The sequence below is a fragment of the Sceloporus occidentalis genome, unplaced genomic scaffold, assembly GCF_023333645.1.
Source record: "Sceloporus occidentalis isolate IW3139 unplaced genomic scaffold, rSceOcc1.0.p SCAF_2, whole genome shotgun sequence".
In the NCBI taxonomy this organism is placed as follows: domain Eukaryota; kingdom Metazoa; phylum Chordata; class Lepidosauria; order Squamata; family Phrynosomatidae; genus Sceloporus; species Sceloporus occidentalis.
In genome coordinates, this window is record NW_028316982.1 from 263,765,202 (window position 1) to 263,787,404 (window position 22,203).

General features: G+C 42.3%; 1 protein-coding gene across 16 annotated transcripts in view; it reads left to right on the plus strand.

The window, feature by feature from the left end:
• Window positions 1-22,203, plus strand: part of DLG2 (discs large MAGUK scaffold protein 2) — a 1,248,672-nt gene that overhangs the window by 699,083 nt on the left and 527,386 nt on the right. The window contains exon 1 of one of the 16 annotated variants that reach the window (XM_089512915.1): window positions 14,067-14,412. The exons of 14 other annotated variants lie outside the window; for them this stretch is intronic. In XM_089512915.1, the coding sequence (XP_089369041.1) occupies window positions 14,335-14,412 (78 nt within the window). In that variant the 5' untranslated portion in view covers window positions 14,067-14,334. Of the gene's footprint in view, window positions 1-14,066; window positions 14,413-22,203 lie in introns of those variants that run through there. One more of the 16 variants, XM_089512916.1, reaches the window with a different exon arrangement.

Below are 22,203 nucleotides of genomic sequence, written 5' to 3' on the forward strand. Positions count from 1 at the left end.
TAAAAATCCCAGGAAGCCAACTTTGGTGATTTATGGAAGCTTTGCATGTGGCAAAACTAGGATGATGTAGAGGTTCACAATGAAATCCAAATAGATCAGAGAAGATGTATACTTGAAGAGCAATTTAATGTGTGCATATATTTTCAATGTTTATATCATTCTGTCATAATGCTTGTGGCAATCTACAATTTCTGTTATTACCAACAAAAGTACCAGCTTTGCATGGTTTAGAAAAAGCTTAGATTCACCCTAGCCAATGCTCTCTTCCCTCTGCTCTTCATCTTCTCTTCCTCCCCATTTTTCTTTCTACTGATCCTTCTCTCCCTGACCCCTGGTGTTCCTTCAGTCTTTCCCTCTTCTCTGTCCTTCTTTAGAAAACAAGAATGACTCCTGTCCCTCTTTTTAGAGCAGCAGCAAAAGCTGAACATGGAGCTGCCACAAGGCGCAAAGGAGAAATTACTATCTCGGTCCTCTCTTCAGCTTCATTTAGGGAAAGTTAGAGATGTCTAGTTATGTAAAGTGGAAATGAGTACATGTTTTCATTATCTTAAATTAAAAAATTGAATTAAAGAACAAAATAACCACCCAAGCTGCCAAGATCTAGTGTCTGCTTAGTATGTCTGTTGTGTTGTTGTAAGCCACATTTGCATAGAATAGTAATGGTTTGAGTGTTGGACTAAGACTCTGGAGACCAGGATTCTATTCTCCCTTGGCCATGAAACCTTGGGCAAGTCACATACTCTCAGCCTCAGGGGAAGGCAATGGCAAACCTCCTCTGAACAAATCCTGGCAAGAAAACCCAATGATAGATTCACCTTAAGGTCTCCATAAGTCAGAAATGACTTGATGGCTCACAACGCCGGCACACACATACATGCCACTCAAATAAAAAGCACCCAGTCTAACAAAAGGAGAAAATATATAAACATACACTTTTCAGGGCAGTATTCCTTCCTTGACATTCCTTCCTTCCCGTTGAAGACCAGTGAAGAAGGTCAACCCTATTCTGGTGTAATGGAGAATACTGCCCAGGCCCTGTATTGAGGAAACATTCAGTCCAGTTTACTTCTGTACATGAAATCGGTAATAGTGCAGAGGCACTATTTTGTCATTTGCATCAGACAATAAAATGTCCTCTTGATTTAAATCTTGAGCTGCTTCATTTCTCTTTAGTGCAACGTCAATATTTTGGTGGAATATACTGTCCACCCCTCCCACCACCTTCAATAAATGGTTGGTTCTTTGTCATGCAATTTTCCCCAGCCTGTTTAAGGCTGTGATTTGTGACATCATTTTCCTGGGCTGCTGCATAGATATATCTGTTGCTGATTTCTGTTTCCTGGATTAATCGTATGTCTATGTCCCCTCCTGTGAGAGCCAACGTGATGTAGTGGTTTGAATGGTGGATTCTGTGAGAACAGGATTAAAATCTTTGCTAAGCTATGGAAATCCACTGGGTGACCTTGGTCAACTCAGACACTTTCAGCTTAAGCAAAAGGCAATGGTGAACCTCCCCTGAATAAATCTTGCCAGGAAAACTCTACAGTAGGCTCCCCATAAGTTAGAATCAACTAGAAAGTACATAAGAACAGCAGTGTCTACTCCAATCTGGAACCATGGGGGTGACACAGGGTGACACCAAATGATGAGTCCTGAAAGAAGTCCTGAAATCTACCAAAAAGGGAAAAGGTGTTTTTTTTTTTTTTTTTTTTTTTTTTGCACTATATAAAACTTTTGGGAGAGCCAGCATGGTGTAACAATTTTGAGTGTTGGACTATGACTCTGGAGATCAGAGTTCTAATCCTCCTCAGGCATGGAAACCCACTGGGTGACCTTGGGCAAGTCACATTCTCTCAGTCTCAGAGGAAAGCAAACAGATTTTGCCAAGAAAACCAAGTCAGAAATGACTTAAAGGCACACAACAACAGCAAAGAAAATGTTTGTTTACTGTGTGAAGTTGAAGGCTTTCACAGCCGGCATCCATAATTTTTTGTGGTGTTTTTGGGCTATGTGGCCATGTTCTGGAAGAATTTATTCCTGACGTTTTCCTGCATTTGTGGCTGGCGTCTTCAGAGAATGGAGGTGTGCGAGGTATATATACTGTGTGATCCTTGGTTGTTTACTGTGTTTATTCTGAAATATTTTCTTTGCTGTTGTTGCACGGCTTCAAGTCCAAATACCAAAAAATTGCCTGATCAGATTGTCCAAGCAATATAGTGCAATATAGACACCTGCACTCTAAATGAAAAAAAGAAGAAGCTAACTTTTATTTGAAACCACTTCCAATATGGAATGGAGCGTATTCCTGTGGTTCACTGGAATGACATGGCAGTGAATATTTGGCCCTACAGTGACTCAGTTGCCCACCCCAAATTAGTCCAGAATTCTGATTTTCTTAAATACTGATATCACTCAGCAGCATAATTTGGTTGTTAACTTTTAAAAAAAGAAAAGAAAGAAATTAGAATGCACTCATTTTTTAAAAAAAAATGTTTTTTAATAGAGGAACAGCAAAGGTAATGCAAGTGATAAGTGAAAAGGAAGGTGGCCCACTTTCATTAAGAGAAGAGAGGAAAACTTGCATTTGTAAGCACTTTGCAACCATCAAAAGTACACCAGTCAATTGTTGGCTAATGCAGAGAGTAAGGAACTGTCAACTTGAAGGTGATGCTAAAATACAGAGCTTTTTGAGGCCAAGATCCTGCAACTCTGGTAGCAGAATGGAAAACTCCACCAGCATAATAATGCTGCAGCATCCGAAGAGAGACAAACTCCACAAAGAGCTGACTGTTCCTCCCATGCTTGGCTCTCCAGGGGTCCTTGGGACCAAATCACTATGGGAAAGGTGGCTCAGAATGCCAGAGCCAGGCATGGAAGAAACAGTCAGCTATGCGTAGAGTTAGCCTCTGGCAGGAGACATGTGCCATGTGGCTGCCACCTCCTTCTCTGAGAGTGGCAGGACTTGACACATTCAGTGGGTGACAGCAGTTCATGGCCCCTGCCACTCTTCCATTGGCCCAATGAAATTGTGGATGCATCAGTGCATCAATAGCAACATGTCACAATTTTATGATACAATCTGTTGCTCAAGCACTTTGGGACCATAGGATCCTAGCCTCATTGATTCTTAAATCACAGAAGAAAAAAGACCAAGATTAACTATGAGGGTATATAGTAGGGGTGCAGCTATGAGGATGATGATTGAGGGCATTGCACCTCCAAATAAGCATTGCCCCCCCCCATGCTCTTTTTTCCCATTTTCCAAATTTCTAGCATTGCTGACAATGACTGAACATGGTTCACACCCAGAACTCTGATATTTGGTGTGTTCACATTTCCTTGGTCACTTTGCCTGGGCTTTTTTCTTTAGATGCCTAAACTTCATTTCTAAAAGCTAAGCTGAAATTTTAAGTTACTGAAATGCTAGAAATCTGGGGACAGGGTAAAAATTTCATGGGGGGGGGGGGGAGTCCTTCAAATATTTAAACATACTTATCATGCTACCTCTTGATGTTCTCTTCCCCAAGCTAACCCAACTCCTTAGGTCATTCCTAATAGGGCGTGGTTTCCAGACCTTTAACCATTTTGGTTGCCCTCGTCTGGACATGTGACAGCTTGTCAGTATCCCCTTTGAATTGAATTTAAGTGGACTGCAGTCAACAAAATATTGAACTTTCCTTTTTGCCCAATAGGCATCAAGGTGGCTCACAATCTGTGTTCACATTTTTCTACCATGCCATGTGGCCTCTCTACAAGGCAGTAGCTAATAATAGAAATAAAGTTAAAAAAACCAATCAAAAATTAAAGCAGCAAAAAATGTTACAGGGGAAAAAAACAAGTCCAGCCATAATCACCAGCCTTTTGACAACAGACAAATCACATAATTAGCCATAATGAAGTGGGAACTGTTGCTGAAAAAGCCAGGCTTTTGTCACAATCTGAAAAGGAATGTCATTCGGTATATGCCCATTTATAAAGTCAGCTTCTGTGGACTTGCTCTTTTCCCACTTCCATGTCTAGTTGGTCCTTGGTGTCATTGGTTTTGATTTTTTAAAAATAAATGGAACATAATCCATCCTCCTTTGCATGTTTTCTTTTTGCATTTTGCCAAATGTTCATATTTCCCATGTATTTTTACGCTATATGCACTACTTGAAAGTATTAATCCCCAGTGTGTGTATATGCTTTCAAGTCACCTGTTGACTTATGGTGACCCCATGAGATTTTCATAGGGTTTTCTTAGGCAGGAAATACTCAGAGGTGGCATTGCCAATTCATTCCTCTGAAATCTAGCCTATAGTACCTTGTATGAGTTGAGCAGTGTGTAATTGTGGTTTGTTTGTTTTGTTTGTTTGAGGCATATTTGAAACAATTGCTTTTTTACAGGCATTTTCCAAACTGCAGATTTTTCCAGGTATGTCTGCAGCAGCCCATCAATGTGTGCAATCCAATGGGCCTACTAAGAAAGACCAGTTTTAAAGTTCAGGTGCAGTGAAAGGCCCTGTTGTTGATGTGTTCCTTCAAGTCATTTCTGACTTATGGCAACCCTAACATGAACCTGTTACTAGGTTTTCATGGAAAGATTTGTTCAGAGGGTATTTGCCATTGTTTTCCTCTGAGGCTGAGAGAGTGTGACTTTTCCAAGGTCACCCAGTAGGTTTTCATGGTTAAACAAGGATTCAAGCCTTGGTCTCCTAGAGACCTGATCTAACACTCAAGCCACTACATATCATATAATGTAGGTGAAGGCAATTGCATCGGGGCCAGGGATCAGTTTTCCAATTTGACCTCCTGCCATGAGCCACACACCCCAGCAAGTTCAAATACTGTACATTATCATACTCACATACAAGTCTAGAAATTTAGATTAAAAAATTGATCCCCCAAAATTGAGTCAACTTCTCCATGGATCAATGTTAGTACTGAACTTTAACTCAAAAATATTATATATTCATCCATCCGCTGGTGAAAGGCAAAAGTTTAATCTGCCCTGGAAGCATTGACCTCCTTCTACTCTCCCCTCCATCCAGCCTTTAGTAGGAGTACAAATAGTTATGCCTGCTGTGATTTTGTAAGTTCTTTGACATTGTTTTCCTTTGCTTTGTCCTTTACATCTTTCATTGCATGCCCCTAAGTTTTACCCTTGACTTATCGACGGGTCATATCAAAATCCATAATTTTTGCCCCCAAACCTGCCCTTGACTTATATATGAGGTCGATTAATAGTCAAGTATATACGGTACTTCTACCTTCCTCTGCAATCCCTCTCAAAAAGGTAATAGGAAGTGATGTCAGTTTTTGACACTATTCTGAGAGGAGCTACAGAAGTATTTAAGATAGTACAGCATTCTCAAGAGATTATGGAGATGTGTTAGTAGAATTTCAATGTGTTTTCATGTGTTTTGAGGCTTTCTGCATGATTTTGGGAGCAAAGGTTGCCCCAAAGTCACATTTTTAAAGCAAAATATTGAGGGGGGGGGGACTTGAGGAGCCTTGGGGAACTGGTTGGGGACTTCTGGGGCCACAGAACTAATAGTGGAAGTGATGCAACACCAACTTCTGGTGTGCCCTGAATGCAACATTGGAGCTCACAGAGGATGGTTACAATGTGAAACTCCTACGCACCTCATCATGTCCTTCCCCACCATTGTATTTTTTTAAATAACCCAATGTGGAGACAATGCTTCTTGTACTTTGGCCAATAACCCTCAGACTGGTGATGGTGAATGTCAAGTCCCATCACTGGGATATGTGGAAGTGCCCAAGAGCAAAGATTGCTTATCCATTTGGCTATTCCAAAAATCTTGAAAATGCCACGTTTGGGATAATTATTTTGGGTACATTTTTTTAAATGTACAGATTGGTTTCCAGTTGGCAAAGGGTTCAGGCAAGGCTGCATTCTAGGGTAGGAGAAAGAGAAAACCACCACATGCCAGATGGGTAGACTCAATCAGAGAGGTCACAGGCATGAATTTGCGGGCCTTAAGCAAACCTGTGGATGATGAGGATCTTGGAGAGGTCTCATCCACAGGATCACTATGACTCAAGGTAGACTCAAGGGCAGTTAACAACAGTACTATACAAACTTGCCCATGTTTTCAGATTTTTTGTGGTGGTTCTTCTCTCTGTCAAACCATCCTCACAGCTACGTCTGGTGGGAAAACAGACGTAGCTGTTTCTGTGGTTGCTCCTAAGTTCTGGAAGTCCCTTGCAAGACAGGTTAGGTTGACATCCTCCTTGCTATAATAATAATAATAATAAATAAATAAAATATTTATTTATAGCCCGCCTTTCCGTAGATCAAGGCGGGTTACAACAATAACAGTACAGAATAAAAATACAATCCACAAAAACAACAATTATACATTAAAATCACAAGCAATATCCAACTAGCATAAGATGTTTACAACAAAATAATGACGGTGAGGGGGAGGAAGGTGGCTACAAAGGGAGAAAGTTAGGGGAAAGCTGTTTGGAACAGGAAGGTTTTTAATTCCTTCCTGAACCGCTCAAGGGAGGTGGCCGAGCGGAGCTCACTGGGAATTGCGTTCCAGAGCAAAGGAGCCGAGATGGAGTAGGCTCTACGTGATGTTGTGGCGTATTTAGAATCTGGGACTGTCAGCAAATGCTTCCCAGCCGATCTGAGTGTGCGGGGCAGATTTTATGGGGAGAGGCGGTTCTCCAAGTACCCTGGGCCCAAGCCATTTAGGGCTTTATAGGTGATAACTGTCAAGAAATGCAACATGGGATATGCAGTTATAGAAATAAAATATGTATGTGAGAAGCAAAATGACTAAGCATGTATAGACAGAGAAATCACACAGGTGTAAAAGGTGATCTAATTTAGAAGTCTTGAGAGCCAAGGACAAATTTTGGAATGAATATTGGCAACACCTGAGACTTGTTTCATGGACAAGATAATCAGATCATATTCATGGGTTGGACTTGAGTCTGGGGTGAACAAAGTCAACCAGTCATGTGAATGTACACACCCAGTGGGTGGCACCTAACAATAGCTATAATAATTGCCAGTTTTGTTAATGTGATGCTGGTTGTTGTGGATGGTTGTGGTTGATTGGTAGAATTGTGGTAGGATAGTTCGGCATATTCTGAGAGCAAGAATTGTAACTGTATATAGTGTATAGTAGAATAAAATAGTACTTTTGTTTAAGACTACAAAGTCGTTTGGTGTCTTGAGTGAAAACAACAAGAGTCAGCAAATCCTGATGGTGTTGGAGACATCAGAGGAAGAAGAGTGAGAAAGCCTGAAGAGGTTTGTCAGGGTCTTCAGCTTATTCTCAGAAACTCTGCTGCTTTGGAAGAAAGCAATAACCACTGGCCAAAACTGGTCAGCTCAGCTTCATTAACTTGGTGGTGAGTTACAGCCTGAGGTGAAGTGCAACAACTCCCATCATCCCTGACACCTTGTATTGCGCTCGGAAGCGAATAGGCAGCCAATGGAGATCTTTCAATACCGGTGTTATATGGGTGGCCCTGGAAGATCCAGTGACCACTCTAGCTGCCATATTTTGAACCAACTGTAGCTTCTGGGTATGGTACAAGGGTTGCCCCATGTAGAGCGCATTACAGAAATCCAAGCGAGAGGTTACCAGAGCATGTACCACCATTTCAAGGTCCCTCCGGGCCAGGAAGGGTCACAGATGGCGTATCAACCGAAGTTGAAAACAGGTGCTCCTGACCGTCGCATCCACCTGAGATGTAAGGTGGAGCAACGAGTCCAGGAGCACCCCCAGACTACGAACAGAGTCCTTCAAGGGGAGCCTGACCCCGTTCAGGACAGGTGGACAAACCTCCAATCCCGGACCGGGGGAACCTATCACGAGCACTTCCGTTTTCTCTGGATTCAGTCTGAGTCTGTTTTCCCTCATCCAGCCCATTACCGAGTCTAGACAGGCATCAAGAGGAGAGATGCCATCCCTGGTCACTGCATCAGTCGGAGACACAGAGAAGACTATTTGGGTGTCATCAGCTACTGATAACCCCGCGCCCCATGCCTCCGGATGATCTCTCCCAGCGGTTTCATGTAAATATTAAATAGCATGGGGGACAGAATAGCTCCCTGAGGGACAACAGATGTAAGCGCCCTCTTATCGGAGCACTCGTCCCCCAGCTGCACCATCTGGAATCTGCCCGAAAGGTAGGAACGGAACCACTGGAGCGCAGTGCCTCCGATTCCCAGCTCTCTCAGGCGTTCCAGAAGGATACCATGGTCAATGGTATCGAAAGCCGCTGAGATGTCCAAGAGCACTAACAGGGACACGCTACCCCTGTCCATGCCCAGATGGAGATCATCGACCAGGGCGACCATGGCAGTCTCAACTCCATAGCCCGCCTGGAACCCGGTTTGAAATGGGTCAAGATAATCAGTATCATCCAAGATCGATTGAAGCTGGATTGCAATTGCCCTCTCGATCACCTTCCCCAAGAAAGGCAATAGCGAAACTGGCTGATAATTGTTATGCATCAGGAGGTCTAGGGAGGGCTTTTTTAACAGCGGTTTTACAATGGCCAATTTTAAGCTGGATGGAAATTGCCCTTCCCTGAGAGATGTATTAATTATGCGGTGTAACAAGGTTGTTACCACCGCTCCCCCCTGAGCCGCTAGCCACGAGGGACAGGGATCGAGAGAGCAAGTTGTCTTCCTAACACTTCTAAGGATCTTGTCCACATCCTCAGTACTTACAGACTCAAAGTGATCCAGTACAATTGAGTCCACGGAAGCTCTGGAGACCTCTACTCTGGTTTTATCCACGAAGAAGTTGTTAAATTCGTCACAGCAGGCCTTAGATGGTTCCAAAATGGGGTTCAGGGAGGAGGGTAGCTGTGTAAGCTCCCTCACTACCCTGAACAGCTCTGCCAGACGCGACTCCGTGGACGCGATACGCACAGCATAGAACGAGTTCTTTGCTGCGTCTATCGCCACTCCGTAGTCCTCCAAAAGGGAGTCCAGGAGTGCCTTGTCGACTAAGTCCTGATGTCTCCGCCATTTGCGCTCTAGTCGTCGCAGAACCCGCTTCCTTGCCTGGAGATCTTCGGTATACCAGGGCTGCTTTTTGGAAGCAGGCCTGAGAGGACGCTTGGGAGCGATACTGTGTATAGCCCTGGAGAGACCAGTGTCCCAGATGGTAGTCAGGGCATCAACAGAGTCGCCGTCAGATCCAACCATGTTTCCCTCTAGGGCTTCTTGGAACCTTTTGGGTTCCATCAGCCTTCGAGGGTGGACCATTCTAATAGGTCCGCCACCCCCGGGGGGGATCTGGGTGGACATCTTGATGTTAGCCTCAACCAGGAAATGGTCCGTCCATGATAAGGCAGAAATATTAGTTATTTCTGCCCACGGAGTTTCCATGTCCGTACAAAAGACCATATCGAGGGTATTACCAGCAGAGTGTGTTGGCCCCATAACCAATTGAGTCAGGCCCATGGCTGTCATGGTATCCATGAACTCCCGAGCTGCACCAGATGGACTGTAGCTGGCCGCGAAGGGGATGTTGAGGTCCCCCAGGACAAAAAGCCTGGGGGACTCCAACAGCAGCTCCGAGACCAGCTGTGTCAGCTCGAGCAGGGAGTCCGTTAGCGCACGGGGTGGCCGATAGACCAACAGAATCCCCAAACTGTCTCTGGCTTTTAGGGTCAGGTAAATACACTCGATATAGGAGGTTTGTCGAACATGGTTCCTAGTTAAGGGAAGGGTGTTCTTATAGATCAAGGCAACTCCCCCCCCCCGCCCACCTAACCTGGTCTGGTCCTTAACTGAGAACCCGGCAGGGAGGGCCTGTGCCCACACAGCTTCTCCCTCAGGCCCTAGCCAGGTCTCAGTAATGCAAGCCAGGTCGCAATTCTTATCTTCAAGAAGATCGTGAATTATGTGGGTCTTATTTTTCACAGACCTGGCATTGCACAGGAGCAGAGACAGGGTTTGTGGCACGGTTGGTCTGACCCTCAGGCCTCTTTGATTAGGAAAGTGGATGGAAGGTGAGATAGATATTATACATCGATCCCGCCTTCCCCTGTAACAGCTTCCCACTTTCCTACCGCCATACCTCCCCTTGCCCCACACTACTTCAATAGGAGTCCCGCTCAAGCCAAAAGTGGCATCCACCTCCTCCCCCACCTCAGTATCCCCCATACCCATAACCTCCACCCCTCCTCACAATACAAAAGCAGCAGCCAAGGAATGACACTAACAGTCATTTCTGCTGCTACAGCGCTAGCAGGGGTTCGCCTCAATGCCGCCCACCGCTGTGCAGATCTTTCAGCAAGCATCGTAAAAGACTATTTGGGCAGGCCTTCAGCTTAGAAATAAAGCAGTTTGACACCACTTTAACTGTCATGGCTCCATCCTGTGGAATCTTGGGATTTTGATATTCAACCTGGTCTATCAGAGAAATCTGGTGCCTCACCAAATTAGAAACCCCCGTTTTCGGTAGGCTAGAGCCATGGCAATTAAAGTGGTGTCAAATTGCTTTATTTCTGCATTGTGGATATACCCCTTAGAAGACAGCTTGCTCAAGGGGGAAGAGCCTTCCTAGTCTGCTGGATTTTCTTTTTCTCTTTTCCTTTTAATGGTTTGTTGTCTAAACAAAGTTTTAATTTGTGATAGTTCAATCATATTTTTAATTATGTATATTGCAAATTGTTTGCTATATTTCTTTTAACTGTTGAACTAATTTTTAAAAAAATATTTTTAATTTATATTCAGTAAGGATCTCAGTTATATAAAATAATGCTCCTGTATAACAAAAGCAGAAAAATAAAAATGTGAAAGGGGGGAAAATAACCAATTTAGTTGTAAGTTTTTATAAAGCTGACCAAAAGTCCAAATATAAGTCCATTGGTAAAGTTTATTCTTTCAAATGTTGCAAGTATTGTTGGATCTTCTATCCGTTGGATCACATGTAGAAAAATATATTTCCAGTAACAAAATATCAATATTTTAGCAGTCAAAAGTGTGCAAAACCCCCACTTCTGTTGGCCATTTGTTAATTTCTAAGAGCCAGGTGAATAATTCAAAATAATACACATGACCTTGAATATCAAGGAACTTTCCAAAACCAGATTTACTTGTGTGATTACTTCTTCCCAAAATGTAGCTACTATGGAACATCTCCAAAACATACATGTTGAGGAAGCATTAGCAGTATTACAGCTCCAACAATTTGCTGATTTAGAAAACCCTTTCCTGAATAGACACTGTGGTGATCAATATACCTGAAAGAACAATTTCTGCTGTATAAGATTTAGTTGAAGATCTATAGCCATATTAGTTATAGATGTAAAACCCAGTGGTCATTGATTAAGCAGAATTGGATATTCCAGTTCTCTAATCCATTCTTGCTGTAAACCTTGCATATCATATTTATTTATAGATAACATACATTTATATAGATAGATAGATAGATAGATAGATAGATAGATAGATAGATAGTTGGGTCAGATACTTGGCTGGTCACAATTAATGTCTCTAATATTAAGAGACATTAAGGGAACCTTAGATGCACTTAAAGCCTCAGGGCCAAATCTGAATTGTTTTAGTTGTGAATATAGCCATTTATCTGCTAAAAGTAGTTTAATCTACTCTTGTAAAATTGAAAAAGGCAAAAATTCATAATCAGCACCAAGAACTTGATTTAAAGTAGCAATCCCATTGTTGGCCCATGATTTCCATAAAAAATGTTTCCTTACCCATTTTCAAATCTGAATCCCCCATAAAGTCAATTTGCCATGAGTGTATGGGTCAAATTGCAATTGACGAGACAATATTTGCCATACAGTTCTAACTGCTGAAATTTTTGTTTGTTTGTTTGTTTGTTTTGTGCACTACCTTTTTTTCTAGAGCAGGACACATGGCAGCTGCCAAGAAAAGGGTTTTTTTTTAAAAAAATGAATATTTTGTCATTAAAATTTTTAAAAATCTACACATGAAATATATAAAATCATTTTAAAACATACAATAGTTAAAACAATAACTAAAAAAGATATCCTAGTCAGAAGCTCTACTGCTTACCATTAAAAGTCTAGTTAAAGATCTTTGCTGGCTGGCAAAAGGAAAGCAGGGAGGGCACCTTCCTAGCTTCTTGTGGAAGGGATTTCCAAAGGTGGAAGCAGTCACTGAGAAGGCACTCTCTAAAGTCCTCACCAAGGGAGCCTGTGATGGCAGCGGGAAAGAGAAAAAGCCTTCCCTTGTAGATTTTAGAACTCTTGCAGGTTCATATGGGGAGATACAGAGCTCAAAGATATGGGCACAGTACAGACTTCCCAAAAAGGGAGGCCTGCTGGCACCTGTTTTTCCTCTGCAGGGGAGCCACAGCCCCCAAACTGCACAGCTACCCTGTGGAGGAAAAAGAACCCATGAAAAGCAGGTTCTTTTTGCCCTGCAGGGCGGATGTCGTGAGTGTGCCAATGGCGCACTCATGATGTCACAGATGTGGCACAACATGCAGACGCTATGCGTCTGTCACATCACAATGGTGGCGCCCATATACAAGGGTGCAATGCCATTGTTACACCGCCATGCCGTACTAGGGTTAGGGGCCATGTGGTTGCCGCGTGGCCCCTTAACCCTAGTATGGCACCAGCACGGCGCTTTAGCACAATGTGTATCACGCCATAGCTGTGTTAGTCTGTAGAATCAGTATGTGGCGAGATCTTGTAGCATCTTTGAGACTAAAAGAAAGAAAGAAGTTGGCAGCATGACCTTTCGTAGACATCAGTCTACTTCCTCAGATGCTTTTGGCTGAGTGGAACTAGAAGTAAACTGAAGTCTATGAACCTACAATGCTACCAACTTCTTTCTTTCAGTTAGTCTCAAAGGTGCTACAAGGTCTCTCTGCATGGGGAGATACAGTCTTTCAGATATTCTGTACCTAAACCATATAGGACTTCAGATGTTGTGACCAGCACTTTGAATTGTGCCTTGAAACAAACTGGTAGGCAACAGAACTGTTTTAACATGGGAATTACATGGACCCGATAACTGACCAGACCATTTTGGACCTGCTGAATTTCCCAACAGTTTCCAAAGGCAGCCCAAGGAAGAGTGTGTGTAACAATAGTCCAAACAAGATGTGATCAAGGCAAATGTCACTGTAGCCAGATCTGATGTCTCATGGAATGGGTGCAGCTGGCACACTAGTTTTAGTTGTGCAAAATGCACTTCTGGCCACTGATGATGCAATTGCAAAACACTGCCCCCTTTTTTATAAAATGACAACCAAGGTCTGCCAATTTGAATAGACGTGGCAGAAATGAAAACTTTCAAACTGACCATGGTTTGAGATGTATTCTGTCAACTGTCTTCCCAGGCAGGTTTGGTGAGTACCCAGAACAGGGCCTTCTTGGTAGTTGCTAGCAGTCGTTTGAATTCCCACCTTAGGGAGACTAGCAATCTCCCTCTTTGTTGTCCTTCTATCAGCGAGTGACAATGTCCCTGTTCTGACAGCCTATTAGCAATTCACTGCAATGGCTTTAACTAGCATCCTGCTTTATAGATTTTCATCTTGTGCCTTTTAGTGGATTTTCTCCCCCAGGTTTTTTTTTTTATTCTATGCCATTTTTCACTGTATTTTATACATTGTTATTTAAGTTTTTTGCAATGGCTTTTAACTGCATTTATTTTAAAGCCTCCTTGTGTCCCAGTGTTTGGAGGGCAGGGGAGACAAAGATGGACATGAATGAAAGGATTAATGAATGAATGAATGAATGGTGGCATGGTAAGATTTTGTGTTTTTAGGCAGCTTCCTGGAGTTTTTGGGAATGGGACAAACTGTAAGATTCTTTTCAAACAGAAAAATTCATTCCAGATTTTGTTTCCATTGTAATCCCACATCTCTGCCCTCCCCTCCCCTCCAAGCTGTCATTAGGTAGATCTATCCCTTAGCTGCGCCCTCAGAAACACAAGCAAGGAGTTAAATTTCAGCAGGCGAGAAGCAGGAGGTGAGCTCTCAGCTCCACTAGTTTACTGCAGCTCCTTTCACACTGACACACACACACACATGTAGTTTGTGGTGTCACTGCTAAAGAACTGCAGACAGGCACTAAGCAGACTGGATGTGAGCTGGATGCAAAGATGCTTCACCCAAGACCTCCTGCAGGCAGTATTTAAATCCATACCTGCTGGCTGGTCATCCCAGTTCTTCTCCATCCCACTGGCTTCCTCTATCCAGGCTCCAACAACTAGAACTTAAAACCCCCAAGAAAAAGCAGTGGTGAAGAAGTGGGGGGAAAGGACTTGTGCTGTTTGTCCCTGGGAGCAATCTGGTGGAAGTTTATTGCTGTGCGTTCCCAAGTCGAAAATCCAGAGCTCTGCCTAGGATGTTTGCTTCCATCTGGTATGCCAAGAAGCTGGGACGCAGGTTTGTCCATAATGCCAGGAAAGCCAAGGCAGAGAAGGTATGCTGTTTAGTTGTAGGGAGAGGGAGGGGAAGAATCTTTGCTTCTGGGATGCTTCTCAGTGTGATGTGTTGTGTTGGCTTGTGCTGGTATGAAAATATGACCTGGTCCAGTGTAATGGGGGCAGTGTGTGTGTGTGTGTGTGTGTGTGTGTGTGAGTAACTCTGGATCTTTTCTTCTCCTCCCCCTCTCTCTTGTCTGACTGTTCTGCTTTACATTCCCAGCAGGTGATTTCTTTTTGAAGTCTTTTCAAGCATCCTTTCCTCCTCCACTGGCAAAATTGACCAATGTGCATAAAGCATTTGTTTCTGTATTATGTACACTTGGAGGGGAACAGTATTCTGGTAAACTTGTTGCAGTCCTGTGTGAACAGTTGCAAAATCTATCCTGTCTTTCTCAAAGAAGAAACTGCTTGATTTTCAGAGCATGCACACTCTCACACTTGATGCCCCAGGTGCATATGTGATAATACACAACAAGCCATGTGTTGGTGTTTAATACTTGCGTATCCTGATACTTGTTGCAATGTTGTACTGCAGTTGGGGTTTTTGAAATCTGGAGTACTAGAAGTGCCTAAAATAACCACCAAGCAAGATTACCTATCTTCTGATCTCATTGCTTAACAGATCTCTCATTCAGCGTTCTTTTACATGATTCTTGTTTTCCTTGGAAATGATTGAATGGCTTTAGTTTTGTGGGGTTATGTCACCATTTAACAGTAAATGAGACCATTTTTTTAGCCATTAGTCTTAATAAATGGAGGGAGACATGCTTTGTAGCTATCTTTTAAAAATTGGTGCTTAGGGATTTTGGATTTACTGCTGTGAATAGTAACAGGGAAAAAAGAACTATTCTCATTTTCAGTCTGGACAAGATAACTGTTTATTTTTATTGGCTGTGCTGGTATAAAATCTAGAACTGATTTAAACAGTTCATACTTTGCCACCCTGAGATCCTATGATATAGGATCAGATATACATCTTTCACATAAATAAGCAGAAGTATTTGCTCTATAGTCCACCTTAGCATTGGATCTGCTAAATGACAGTATTCATTTTCTGAGTGGGACAGTCAGGGGTTTGAAACATTTGCTTTTTAGCTCAGCTGAATCTTGGATCTGCTAAATGACAACATTCATTTTCTGACTGAGGGTGCATCTACACTGGAGGGGGGGGGGAAGGCAGTTTCACACCATTTTAACTGCTATGGCTCAATCCTACAGAATCCTGGGATGTGTAGTTTTGTGAGGCACCAACACACTTTGTCAGAGAAGGCTAAAAACCTTGTAAAACTAAGCATCCCAGGATTCCGTAGGATAGAGCTACAGCATTTAAAATGGTGTCAAACCACACTATTTCTACAATGGAGATGCACCCTGGGCCAGGTAAGATTTTGAAGAACTCAAAGGATTTGATCAGGGAGCAGGAGAGGAGGGTGTACACTACTAAGGGGCACCTGGGTGGCTGGGATGTGTTGACTTCACTCACTGGCTTCTGCTGCCTTGGTTGCTGCAGGAAAATTCATACATTTGATGCTACCTCATTCTTTGCTATCTTTTTGTTGAGGGTAATTGGAGAACCAACCCCTCTACACAATTGTCCTTTCACCTGAGATTCAGTTGCCAACATGAATGGTCAGTCTAGGGAGCAGCCACATAAGATGATTTATGAGATCTGTGGAGAGAACGGCTATCTGTCACAGTCGTATCAGAGTTTCTGCTGGTGCAGAGCTCACAATTGTGAAAAGATTCTTTAGTTCATTGTTTCTGTGTTCCTTAGAACCATCTGCACCAACAACAGTGTGATAAAATTATGTATATGTATACAATTATATAAAGTATTATGATTGTACTGCCTCTGGCATGCTTATGACACCAGACTGTCCCAGGAGCCAATTCCACTATGGTGAGTTTCCAATATATGTTTCACATAAAAATCACCTTGCTGAATCAGACCAAATGGGCAGGAGTCTGAAAATCTAACAGAATAAAAGTTCTGAATATGGTACAGTTTGTGAACTTCGATAAATTCTTTCAAACAATCAGAAATGAAACTCTCCTTCCTTTACTTCGGCCAGTTTCATAGATGAGACTATCCCCTGCCACATTGAGAGAATCATATATGCCTGACATATTCGTGATAAAGCTGAGGAGCCTTTCAGACACATACAGGTGGCAATCTTTAAAGCCTGCGTGGAGTAGAGGTTTGAGCATTGGGTGGTGACTCTGGAGACCAGGGTTTGAATCCCTGCTCAGACATGGAAACCCACTGGGTGACCTTGGGCAAGTCACACTTTCTCGGCAGGAGGCAAAGGCAAACTCTCTCTGAACAAATCTTGCCAAGAAAACCCATGATAGGTTCACCTTTGAGTCACCATAAGTCAGAAATGACTTGAAGGCATACAGCAACAACAACCAATTCAATGCTAACCTGGCTAAATGCCTAGGGATTCAAACTTAGATTTTGATGATGGATGAAGGTGTCAGCTTCAGTCTCTCCCACATTCAATCTTTCTTTCTAATCTGAAGTTCCTTCTGGCACAAATGTGAAGAAACGTGTGTGTATATGTTGGTTAATTCCTGAACAGGTAAATTAACTGAACTGAAATCTTTGTCCATCCCTACAAAGGGGGCATCTTGTTGACTGTTCTCCTCCAACAGCCACTGCTTGAATGGCTCTAGAAAGCCCTCAATTTAAATATGAAGAAGACAGAGCGTTCATTGGTGTGACCTATGTCTGAGTGATATTGATGTCTCTCAAGTTCCAGCCCAAAGTTCTAACCACTACATCACACTGGTGTTTTCATCACACAATTGGTGCACAGTGTGATGTAGTGGTTAGAACTTTGGACTGGAACTTGAGAGACATCAATATCACTCAGACATAGTATTCACCAACTGGCTCTGAATCAGCCATTCTATCTCAGGTCTGTTCTACCTTGCAGGGTTGTTCTGAGGATTAAGTGTGGATAGGTTTAACACAAGCCAGTAGTGGTTTAAATGTGGGCTAAGGTTCTGAAGGTCAGGGTTCAATTCCCAGCTCAGCTATGAAACCCAATAGGTGTCCTTGGTGAGCCAAATACTCTCAGTCTTAGGGGAAGGCAATGACAAACCTCCTCTGAACAAATCATGCCAAAAAAAAAAAAAAACAACCCTTAAGGTTGTCATAAATTGGAAATGACATGAAGGCAAACAACACCAACAACTACAGCAAAGGACAAACACATATACTGACTTGAGCTCACTTGGAAGACAATCAGGGTGTAAATGTGACTAATAGATAATAAATAATATACACCATCAATGAAGAGTCAAATACCACCACCACCCAAGCTTTAGCTGTCAAGGCATCAGCCAGTCATGAATAATAATGAAATAATAGAGTAGGAAGGAGTTTTAAAGGCTTCCTAGTCCAACTCCTTGCCATGTGGGAATCCTCAGCTAAAGGAACCCTGAAAGATGGCTATCCAAACTCTCTTTAAGGATTGCCAATGAAGGCAAGACCATTGCCCTCCAAGGCAATTTATTCCATTGTGAACAGCTCTTGCCATCAGGATATTCTTTCTAATGTTTAAGTAGAATGTCTTATCTTGTAATTGGAATCCTTGGTGCTCAGGAGCAGCAGTAAACAAGATTCCCAGTCTTTTATGTGAAATCCCTTCATGCAGAGTTGAACTCAGTTTGCAGCAATTGCAGTTAGGTGCAATTCTCAGTCAACTCTGAGTCTTCTCATCTCCAAGCTAAACCTACCCAAATCCCTCAGTCATTCTGTGAAGGCTAGGTTTCCAGAGCTTTGATAATCCTCCTGGTTGCTCTTCTCTGGACATGTGCAATCTTGTCAATATCCTTCATGAACAATGGTACCCAGAACTGGACACAGTATTCCAAGTGAAGTCACTTGGAGTCATCACATATATTATGCATTTCATAAACTAACATTTCCTGATGTTTGATCTATGCCTATTGACTTCATTGGATGGCCCAATGTGTATGTATGTGTGTGTGTGTGCATGTGTATGTGTGCTGGGGGAGGGAGAGGGAAAGTGACAAAGAGAAAGCCGTTCATATCCCCTTCCATTCAGAATATTATAAAGCTCTTGTCCTCCCCACAGCAACAGGCACAGATAATGTATCTTTCATTTTGTTCCCAGCTTCCAGCACTCTGAAGCGGACAGATGCTTTGAGTATAATGATGCACACCCTTGGCAAACAGCCAGTAATATTCTCTCCCCACCACTCCCACATGCAAATATTGTGTGAAGCATTTTCTTTGTGGAGGCTGCTTTTGCAAACCTGGTTCCATTTACTACATGCCTTTTCTTTCATCCAACATAAATGCTTCTTTTGAAAATGCCAGTGACATGATGGTGTGTGTGTGTGTGTGTGTGTGTGTACTGTGGAAAGAAAGCAATGGAAAAAAAAGCAGATAAAAGAAGGTGGGGGAACAAATCCAGCATCTTCATTGTTTGGGGAATGGCTGGTTGTGCAGGGGTCATTCCCAATTGGGATCCAGTCCAGTATTCCTAGTCATAATGCATGCCTCTGAGTGTAGCTACAATCCCCATGATAGCTGGATTACTGATTTTCCCAGCAACAATTTGATCCTTTTGAATTATCTTTCTTGCAAAATGAAATACCATATTTTCCGGCGTATAAAATGACTGGGCGTATAAGACGACCCTCAACATTTCCATTTAAAATATAGAATTTGGGATATACTCACTATATAAGACTACCCCTCTTCCAAAGCACACCAAATAAAAATTTAAAAAACATCAGATTTGATTTCAATATGGTAATTTTAATTCAAATGCTTATGACATGCAGATACTTAGCAGGAAAACTTATTATATACAAAGCCTGCTTGGATTGGTCAGCTCTCCCTGCCTGCCCAGCCCTCCCTTGTCTCCAAGACTATCAGAGCGGTAGTGCAAACACAGCTCTTTTTTCTATAACCTGGCCATCCCGGATGCCTGCACCTTGTTCTGCCCTTCAGTTACACATGTGGCGACTGCAGATTCTCCAGTCCAGCTCGGAAGTTTCAGCACCTGCCCTATAAGATGACACCCGGCATATAAGACGACCCCCAGGTTTTGAGAAGATTTTCCTGGGTTAAAAAGTAGTCTTATATGCCAGAAAATACAGTATTTGCACTGGCTTAGTTTTGTGCAGACAATTAAGACACAGTAGCTTTACAAAAGATCTGTTTCCAATGAAGAGCGATACTTGAGATATCATCTGGATACTTTATGTTGATCGGGGTGTTGGAATTGTGCAGTCTTCTAGATTTTGCAAACTTTGAACAATATCTCAGCATGGGCTATGTTGGCTAGGTCTGCAGTTCATCAACATCTGTCAGGTTGCATAATTAATACAGATCAGCACGGTTCCTTGAATATTTTGTCCCCCCTGGTGGGCACAGTTTGGAAAATGTCATGATAAGCTCCAGCACTTCAAAATTTGCAACTGCATTGCTGGCCACATCCTATTCTCTTGATATGTGCCATATACCTTTTCCCCCAACTGCCCCAGTATGGCAGGAACAGTCCTGATGAATCCTTTGCTATCCCACTTTTCAGCTGCATTAACAATGTTTCTTTTCTCTCCTTCTCTATCCCCCTTTCTCCTCAGTTCACTGAAATTGCTGCAAACTGAGTTCAGACTGTGAAAGTAATTTGCACTCAATTAACTCAGCAAGGGAGAGAGGAGTGGAATCCTGCCATTCTCAGTAGGCTCAGGCAAAACCAAACTGCTGCAGCCTCTCCTGGTTTGAGTGATCTTCCTCATTAATAACCTTTGCTTTCTTGACCACACTCTGATGTTGCTTGGCCACAACTGTGAAATGTTGGAGGGTTTGGCCTGTTACAGACAGCCAAAATAAAGCTGCTTCAAGTCACAGTGGAGGTATGGTGTTTCAATGATGCATGCGTCCTAAGAGTCCAGAAGTTGCACCAAAGCCATGCTCCAGCCCTAAGGACTGGAGCGTGGCTTTGGTGCGACTTCTGGACTCTTAGGACGCGTGCATCATTGAAACACCATACCTCCACTGTGACTTGAAGCAGTTTATTTTGGCTGTCTGTAACAGGCCTTGATACTCTTGTTCAGGTTCATAGAATTTGAGTGAGCAAATAAAGTGAAAGTGTCATTTTTCCCTGTGAGCTGAAAGCATTAAAAAGCAGTTTTGAAAATGCATCTCTAAGAGACAAGCCCCCTTTGACAACACATACCTGGGATTTTTAAAAAGATGTCATTGATTTCTATGCTGTTTTTCTCATGGCAGGAAAGTATCTTGAAGAAATATTAAACGTTTCAAAATTCGGGACACATTTGTTGAGACAGGGAGGCAGCCAAGAGAATTTATGCAAAGATACAAACAACAGAGAGACTTCTGTCATTGTTAAGACTTTCAGATTTATAGTGCCATACATTTTTGAGACACAACAACAAATCTGCTGGCCTTTTAAGATGCCATAACCTTCTTTGTTGTCCACTTGTTTGAAAACACTACTTTTTCCACAGTATAACCTCAGCTTTGAAGCCCCCCCTTTTTTGTTCAAATTCATTTAGTAAAGAGGAAAAACTGCAAGCAAGCTAAAACAGCATCTCCCCCAACTTCATCATTATTATTATTATTATTATTATTATTATTAAAATATTTTATCCTGCCCCATATCATAGGATTTCCAGATAGCATAGAAGTGGAATAAATGTAAGCCATTTTTAAAAAAAATAAAATTCAAAACAATAAAAAATGAAAACACAGTCTGAAAGCACATTAAACGATTTAACAGGTTAAAATGGGGCTTTAATTGTTTAAATTAAACAATGTAACAGGTTAAAACAGTTGAAAATCATGGAGCTTAGGCTCCAAAGGCTTTAAGAAAAAGTTGTTATTTTGGGCTGGAGCCTCTAAGGGGAAAGGTTTCTGAAACCGGGGTGTTACTGCTGGGAAGATTGTCTCCCATGTCTTTCTACAACATATTGTTTCCACTAATGGAAGATAAAGGTGGGCCCTTCTAGTTGAAAACTGGGATGTGTGTGGCCAAGGAACATCAGAATGTGGTCATGAAAGAATATCATGAGAAGATATGATTTAACATATTATGAGAAGACATGACTCACTAGAAAAGACAATAATGCTTGGCAAAGTAGAAGGCAGTAGGAAAGGATGAAGACCACACTACAGGTGGAAAGACCATGTACAGTTCCATGTATATGGTTGGCGCTATATAATATGATGATGATGATGAAGATGATGAAGCCACAGCCTTGAGTTTGAACAAAGTTGTTGATTTCAGAGTGACTTGGAGATCTTTCATTCATAGGGTCGCTTTAAGTGAAAGTCAACGTGAAGGCAGTTAACAGAAAAGCAGACTACTGTATGGTGGATGGACAGATAGTCTAATGAGATACAAGGAAAACATAATGCATTACTGTGAAACCTCATGAGGAGCCCAAATGAATGAACCTCCTTCCTGAAAGAATTGGTATAAAACTGGTCTGAAGCAAGGTTCTGCAGGGGTCATGACTTGATGATTTCCCACTTGATTATCTTGAGAAACAACTTGAATGAAAGGCCACACAATGTACTCATTTCATTGTGGATAACGTGAAACTAGAAAGCACTCTGGGATGCATTAAGAGGAGAGAGGCCCAACATGATCTTGATAACTGGAGATAACAGGCTATAGTAAGGGACAGAAAATCAAGGAGGATAACATCTAATACACAGAAAAGAGGGCCAAAATACACTTATAATAAGTAGAAAGAAATGAACTAAATTGCCACAACCA